This window comes from Gaeumannomyces tritici (genome assembly GCF_000145635.1).
Source record: "Gaeumannomyces tritici R3-111a-1 unplaced genomic scaffold supercont2.156, whole genome shotgun sequence".
NCBI classification, from domain to species: domain Eukaryota; kingdom Fungi; phylum Ascomycota; class Sordariomycetes; order Magnaporthales; family Magnaporthaceae; genus Gaeumannomyces; species Gaeumannomyces tritici.
In genome coordinates this window covers 1-7,087 of record NW_008804700.1, presented here as the reverse complement: position 1 = coordinate 7,087, position 7,087 = coordinate 1, and the positions used below count along the sequence as shown (strand labels likewise).

The following is a 7,087-nucleotide window of genomic DNA, read 5'->3' as shown; positions in this document are numbered from 1 at the left end:
AAAAAAAAAAAAAAGACATGAAAGCGTTTGCGTTTTTGGACTGTATATATTCCAAGCAAGAAACCTAGACAAGGCTAGATCAATGATACCTGGAGCTTGGCACTCTTGAATATCCTCTAGAAATCGAATGTCGTTGAGCTCGAGGTCACGCGGATGCTGACTGGAAAGCCAAGTGGCTCGCGCGTATGATTAGTGCATCGGGACGTGCATGTCACTGCAAATCCCACCAACCCCTTCTTATTTCGACCTCATACACTTGCTGTTGCTTTTTGGCTTTTTATATAATCAGGGCGGTATCAGCCAATCCGTCCCAAAACACGCCCTCGCTCACTCCTCGTCCACCCGCCCCAGCGCCTGCCCCATCTTGACCTTCTGCCCCTTGTCCACGGCCCACGAGAAGCCGTCGCGCCCGCCCTTGCCCCTCGCCGGCGCCTCGAACACGAGCACGATGGTGCTCCCGAGCTGGAAGCCGCCCATCTCCTCGCCGCGCCGCAGCGCGTGGCCCCTCAGCACGGGGCTGGCCGACTCGTACGTGGCCTCGGAGAAGCCCGAGTAGACCTCCCCGCGGGCCGCCGCCTCCTCGGCCGCCCGGTCGGCCGCCGTGTCGGTCAGGAGGCTGTTTGTGCGCAGCTCGCGGTCGAACCGGACCTTGATGGACCCCACGTTTGTCGCCCCCACGGGCACGTACGAGAAGAAGCCGTAGCGCCAACGCCCGAGCAGCACCACGCGCTCGTTGAGCGTGAACAGGCCCGGGAGCGTGCGCTGCAGGTACGGCGACACGCTGTAGAGCTCGCCCGCAAAGTGCCGCCGCCGCTCCACCACCCAGTTGGTCGGCGAGTGGAAGCGGTGGTAGTCGCCGGGGGCGAGGTACACGACGGCGTAGTAGAGCTTGGTCTTGCGCTGCTCCGACAGCATCGAGTACCACGGCTTCTCCGCCAGCGCCAGGTCCGCGCGCACCTCAGATACCGACGCCGGAGACGGCGCGACAGACTGGTCCTCGGCCTTGTCTCTGCCGTCCCTGCTCGGCTGCGACATGGACGGGCCCGACAGGAGGCCGGGGAGGGTGTAGGGGATGCCGTTGACGCGCGCAAACTCCTCGTCCTGCTTTACAATCTCCTCGTCGTGGCCGAGCTCTGCGGGAGTGCTTGTTCCACTGGACGAGGGCGTGTTGCTGCCCGATGTTGAGGGTGTGTGCTCTCCCAGTAGCGCATCGATGCTGTACGTCATGCCCTTGACCTGCTCAATGGCGCCGCCCTCGATCTGGCCAAACTGCAGCACGCGGCCGTCGGCGGGTGACAGCAACACGTGCGGGTCCGGGTCGAGTGGCCGTGCCCCGGGCTTTAGTGTGCGGTAGAAGAAGGAGGCCAGGTTTGGGAAGTTGTGCAGATCTAGCTCCTCGACTTCATCCAGACTGTTGTTTAGGCACGTTAGCCATCTGCCGGGGGGCTTCCCAACCCAGTCTCAGCCATTAGCGGCAACGTACTTGACACCGAATATGAACGAGTAGAGCTTGAATCCGGGAACCCTCAGGTAGTAGGGGATGGTGAGCTCGTTGAAGCGGCCCCATAATCTCGAGACGGCCTTGAGAGGAAGTGTCGACATGATCTGGACCTGCCTGCCATATACAGTCAGCAAAGACTCGACGGCGCATGCGCACATGTAGCTGCCTCAGGGGTCGCCCGCTCACCAGGGACCGTCAGGCCTCACACGCTGCCGCTTAGGGGATGGGGACCCATCGGCGCCCTCGAGCTCGGCGCGCTCCTTTTCCCTCTGGGATACGCGGTAGAACTGAACAAGACCGAGGAAGCCAATGCCGACGCCAACGGGTATGTTATACCAAGTGACCTTGGAGTTCTTGAGGGCCTCGCGCAGGCGGTGCGAAAAGCGTGGGCGCTTGGGGGTCTCGTGGGAGGAGTAGTGGCGCGCTGTCGGTCGCCTCGTCGGGGATAGGGAGGAGGCGCCGCAGCGGCCTGCATGCCTGTACAGCAGCCTTGCTTGCGGCATCTTGCTGGCGGCTGCGATCGAGGCCATGGTGGTGGGTTGTCGGCACTCAGGGGAAGGTGGAAAATATCAGGCGGGGGGATTCGCTCTTCAGGCCATTTACTGAACCTGTGGTCTCCCGCCGAGCTTGGGGAACGAGCTTTCTAAAAAATAAAAATAAAAAATGCCAGCCACCCTGGCGCGGCAATGTAGCTCTGTTCAATTGGGTCGGCGATGGTTAGCAGCCGCCTGAGGTGCGCGGGCTGGAAACGTCGAAGCTGGAACAGCTGCACACTTTGGTGTTCGCGACTGATGACGCAGGTGGGTGGGAATGGGTTAATTGGAATTAGTGGGGCCAGTGCCAGGCAGCATCTCATGGACCCTGCAATAGATGTCTTTTAAACCGGCACATTATCACAACGGAAAGCTGTGACAAGAAAAAGGCGCAAAAGCATCCTTTTGCATTTGAAACAAAAATACGGATTGTGTTTGTTACTGCTAGTAGCATAGTATGGTTAAATTTCATGTTTCGTGGCGTTTGGGTATAGGAAATCTAAAAGGTGAAAGATGACACGAGCCTGGTAACATGATTCCTACGCTCCCGTTGCGCAGCCTGATCAACACCGTCAAGAGAGAGGCCCAGAGACGGACGAGCTGCGCAGTCAGGCATCGGCAGGCATCCTCTTCACGATGGCATCCCGGAGTCCTTCGATACTCTCCACCATTTCAACACCATACCTCTGGCACACCATCTGCACATTCCCTCGCTTCCAGTAGCCCTCGGGGCAGCACACGATGGCCTTCCCCGGCACTCGCGCGCAAAGGCCGAGCTCGAGCAGGCTGATGGGCGCCTGGGTGGCCGGGTGGAAGTACACGACTATCGTGTCAACCTTCTCTTGCATGTCGAGCTCCCACTCCACCTGCTGGCGATAAGGCGCGAAGTCGACGTCTTCGCGCCACGTGCTGTCCCAGTCTGGGCGGTATGGATTGTAGATTGTGATGGTGGTTTCGGAAAGCAGTGAGGATAGCGTCTCCCGCCAGTCAGTGGTGTCGACTCTGCTCGTGGTGCCGGCGAGGAAGACGGATCGGACCCCACGTGGAGCCTCCTCCGAAGGCGCGTGTATGACTTGGCTTCGCTGCTGAGCCATGCTTGAGAACGAAAAGGCGCGTGCCCGGATCCGTTGAGCGTTTGAAATGGCGGCAACTCGCAACATGGGTCCCAGGGATGTGGTTTGGGCTTGAGAGCAGAGCAGGGAGCGAGCTTGGTGGTGGTTGTGTCTAAAGGACCCACAATTTGCGGGAGCCAGGTGGTCTGAGCTCGCCGAGATAACTGACCTGGCCTGGCACCGCGAGCTGGCATTGAGCCTATGGTCTCCACACCAGCGCCCGTGGCCTCAGCTCAGGTCCAGGAAAGGTGTCCAAACTGTGGGCTGAATCCATTGTTTGCCGGCTCATCCGCTGGCTGTTATTTGGCTTTGTTTGCTGGCTTTTTCAAAACTGGACTCTTGCCACGCCGCAATTCCTTCCGAAGCTTCCGAATCCACCGAATTGCCAACTCGCTGCAATCCCTGGTTTGCCTTCAGCCTTCCAATCCCTTGGTGGGGGAGCATTGGGGAGGTGCCCATGGTTACCTTGCCTGACATCACTCAGAACCCGCAGTAGGGCGCGCCCCTGTCTCCGTTTGCTCCAACGGCCAGGTGAAAAGGCTCGGACAGCCTTCGATCGCTGCCACAGCACAACACAAGTCTACCATCCACGAAATCGCAACGCAACGCGCAATCCGCCATGGCCGACGCCGAGGAGCCCAGGGCGCCTGCCCCTGTGCCCGCCACCATCTCGGTCGAAATCGTGTCGCCCTCGGCCGGCGTCCCCGTCCCGCTGCTATTCCCGGACCTGTCCATCAAGACGACGGTAGCGCAGCTCAAGGACATGGTCCGCCAGCAGCTAACGGTCCCCGACCCGACCGCAGTCGATCTGCGCGTCATCTACCAGGGCAAGATGCTGGCGCCGCCCGAGCTGACCCTGGAGGCCGTCCTTGGCCACGACGCGGTAGGTGCCTCCGGCTCCCTGCGCACACTAACTTTGTCTAACGCGCATTGCCGAAACCAGATGGGCGAATCCCGCAAACGTGTCTTCCACGTCGTGGCCAACACATCGGCTCGAGTCCCAGCCGTCCCCTACGTCGCCCCAGACCCAAACGCACCCCCACCACCACCGACACCAGCCGCACAGCTCGAGGCCATCCGCCGTCGTCATATGGCTACACACAACCAGCTCCTAGCTGCCAACCAGCGGGCTCGGGCAGCCCTAAACCTCAACGGCATCCAGGACCAACCAGCCCCTGCAATGAACCACTCAACAACGACCACTACCACGACCATGAGAATCATCTCCCCCGGCGGCAACCCCGCCGAGCAGGGGTTTGCAGCACCACTCCCCGAGATGCTTGGAGCGGCGGCTACGGAAGCGGTTCTCAACAGACATTTGCAAGCCCTCCGTAGTCATCTCGACACTCTCCGTACCTATCAAGGTACCTATCAAGACGTGCAACCCGGGTCCACGCAGGCCATGGCTGGCAGCAGCGCAAACGGTCCGTCGCAACAGGGAGCAGCACCGCAAACGCAGCACCAGCACCAGCACCAGCACCAGCAGCCCTCGGGAAATCAGGCCCAAACGGCGGGACCCCAGGTCTACCTCCTCAGCTCGCCCGTGGGTCTTGAGGCCATACTTGTTCACAATAACGGGAGTGCCTACATTTCTTCGTCGTCGGGGCTGGCCTCGGGCGTAGATCTAGGCTCTGTGCAAGCCCGACCGACGGCCGCTCAACCCACAGGCCTTGGGGCTCCCGGACATGTGGCAGGCCAACTGCCAGAGGAGACGGCGCATCAAGTGATTGACCGTTGGCGCGAAAATGGACGGCGGCGGCACGAGGCCCAGGTGGAGGCCTGGCGGGCCTACCAGCAGATGATAAACACACCCCATTACCAGCGGCTGCACAACCAGGTCCGGGCGCAGCGGGGGCGCGGCGCGCGGATCCCCCGCGGCGGCGGCCTCCTCGGCGGCCACCACCAGAACGGCCAGGCGGCGGGTGCGCTCGCGGCGGCAATCTGGCCGCACCTCTGGCTGATGATCCGGATGGGCATCTTCATTTACTGGTTCCGGTTCCTGCACAGCGAGTCGTCGTGGGAGCGCTGGTTCAGCGTGCTTGGCATCGTGCTCGTCGTGGTCGTCATCAACACGGGCATGCTGAACGGCCTCGTCGACCAGGCATGGCAGCCGGTCCGCGAGCACCTGGATCACCTCATGCCTATGGGCCCTGGCGCGGGCGCCCAAGCGGGGGCAGACGCGGCTGCGCCGGGACAGCCACAGCAGAACGCCAACGGCGACAACGGCGCCCCACGGGCTCCTGCGGCCGAACCGAATCCTGCCGAGGCGGCAGCGAGGATGGTGGCGGCGCGCAGGGATGCGAACGCCAACTGGCTCCTGGACCAGGTCCGCCGGGTGGAGCGTGCGGGTCTACTCTTCCTCGCCAGCATAGCCCCTGGCATTGCTGAGCGTCACATCGCGCATCTCGAGGAGGAAGCCAGGGCCGAGCGCCGGAGGCAGGAGGAGGCGGCGGCGGCGGCGGCGGCGGCGGCGGCACAGGCCGAGGCGGCAGCTGCCGAGGCGACCGCAGCTGAAGCTGGCGCTACTGCCGAGACGGAGGCTTCCGGTGGACAGGCCGCTGCCGAGACCAAGGTTGATGTGGGCGAACCTGCTCCAGCCGAAGGTGTCTCACAAACGGTGGAGGGTGGTTCGGGAGGTGGCGTCAGCGGCGGGGGCGATGCAGTTCCCCGTGGCGAGTAGCAACAGCCGCAGGACGATGGGAATCCGTACAGCGACTTTTTCAGGCGTATTTGGAGAGACTTGGTAGATGTCGCGAGACGTGTGTAGATGGATGACTGTGCCTGGCCTGTTTTATAAGCTACTGCTGCTATCATATATGTACTACTACTGCAATAGCTCATCCCTTTTTGTGAAGGCAGTGAAAGCATGTGGTGGCAAGGGCTCCTCCAGGCAGTCAGGCAGTGTCAGGGGCTCCCAGCCTATGCCGGCTAGCGCATTTTGTCGGCTCTGTGCCATGGGGAAAAGTGGGGGACCTTGAGCTCCAGACCTCGGCATCCCGCTTTCTAGCCCCTGTAAATCAAGCACCCTTGGACGGATCCACAGTCTCCTTTCTGGGGAAAAAGACGGACTGTTTGGGAGGCGAGGATGAGATAGAAAGCTGGGAACTCGGAAGCAATGTTTTCTTTACTTGTCTCCACAACCTGCTCATCTCATCTTGGCCAGACTGCTTTGACGTTGACGCAAGCCGTTATGTAGAGAGAGCCGTTGGACAAAAGACCCAGAACCCCGTCAGTCAGCCTCGGCTGTTGCTCTGTCGCAACCTCTCTCTCTCTCTCTCTCTCTCTCACTTTCTTCTCTCCCTCACAAGCCACCACCCATCATTCTACACAAACACCAACCCACAATGTCGGAAGCGCACCTCAACAACTTCCCCACCCTCTTCTCCGTCGCCGGCAAGGTCTGCGTCGTGACGGGCGGCTCGCGCGGGCTCGGCCTCAGCGCCGCGTCGGCGCTGCTGCAGGCCGGCGCGTCCAAGGTCTTCATCTCGTCGCGCAAGGCCGCCGCCTGCGAGGCCGCCTGCGCGGCCCTCAACGCCCTTCCCGGCCTCGCCCCGGGCGCCGTCGCCATCCCGGCGCCCGCCGACTCGGCCACCGAGGACGGCGTGCGCGCACTGCTGGAGACGGTCAAGAAGAACCTGGGCGGCGGCGGCGGCGGCGCCAAGGGCCGCGTCGACGTGCTGCTCGCCAACGCGGGCGCGTCGTGGGGCGAGGCGCTCGACACGCACCCGGACTCGGCGTTTGCAAAGGTCATGGATCTGAACGTGCGCGCGGTTTTCAACACGGTCAAGCTGTTTGCGCCGCTGATGCAGCGTGGTGGGCAGGAGGCGCTGGATGACCCGGCGCGGGTTATTATTACCGGCAGCGTGGCTGGGCTGAGCGTCGGGACGCTTGGGAAGCAGGGGACCGTACGTATATATCACCACACACACACCACCCCCCCC

The 7,087-nt window shown here is 61.9% G+C and overlaps 4 protein-coding genes across 4 annotated transcripts; 2 read left to right on the top strand and 2 right to left on the bottom strand.

Annotated features, from left to right (window-relative positions):
• On the bottom strand, nt 1–2,274 carry GGTG_14156 (phosphatidylserine decarboxylase proenzyme 1). The gene is made up of 3 exons (XM_009232084.1): nt 1,688–2,274; nt 1,484–1,615; nt 1–1,411 (listed from the first exon to the last, which is right to left on the bottom strand). Exons 1-3 carry the CDS (start codon nt 2,029–2,031, stop codon nt 328–330), a joined length of 1,560 nt encoding a protein of 519 aa, XP_009230348.1. The 5' UTR covers nt 2,032–2,274; the 3' UTR covers nt 1–327.
• A 124-nt stretch (nt 2,275–2,398) lies between these two features.
• GGTG_14155 (hypothetical protein) lies at nt 2,399–3,198 on the bottom strand. Its single transcript, XM_009232083.1, has one exon. It carries the CDS (start codon nt 3,192–3,194, stop codon nt 2,643–2,645), a length of 552 nt encoding a protein of 183 aa, XP_009230347.1. The 5' UTR covers nt 3,195–3,198; the 3' UTR covers nt 2,399–2,642.
• A 195-nt stretch (nt 3,199–3,393) lies between these two features.
• GGTG_14154 (hypothetical protein) lies at nt 3,394–6,221 on the top strand. Its single transcript, XM_009232082.1, has 2 exons — nt 3,394–4,029; nt 4,090–6,221. The coding sequence occupies exons 1-2, from the start codon at nt 3,766–3,768 to the stop codon at nt 5,824–5,826; spliced, it is 2,001 nt and encodes a 666-aa protein (XP_009230346.1). The 5' UTR covers nt 3,394–3,765; the 3' UTR covers nt 5,827–6,221.
• A 269-nt stretch (nt 6,222–6,490) lies between these two features.
• Nucleotides 6,491–7,051, top strand: GGTG_14153 (hypothetical protein; the record flags this gene model as incomplete). The annotated part of the gene is made up of 1 exon (XM_009232081.1): nt 6,491–7,051. A coding segment is annotated over one exon (561 nt), but the record flags the coding sequence as incomplete, so codon positions are not given.
• Nucleotides 7,052–7,087: the final 36 nt, after the last annotated feature.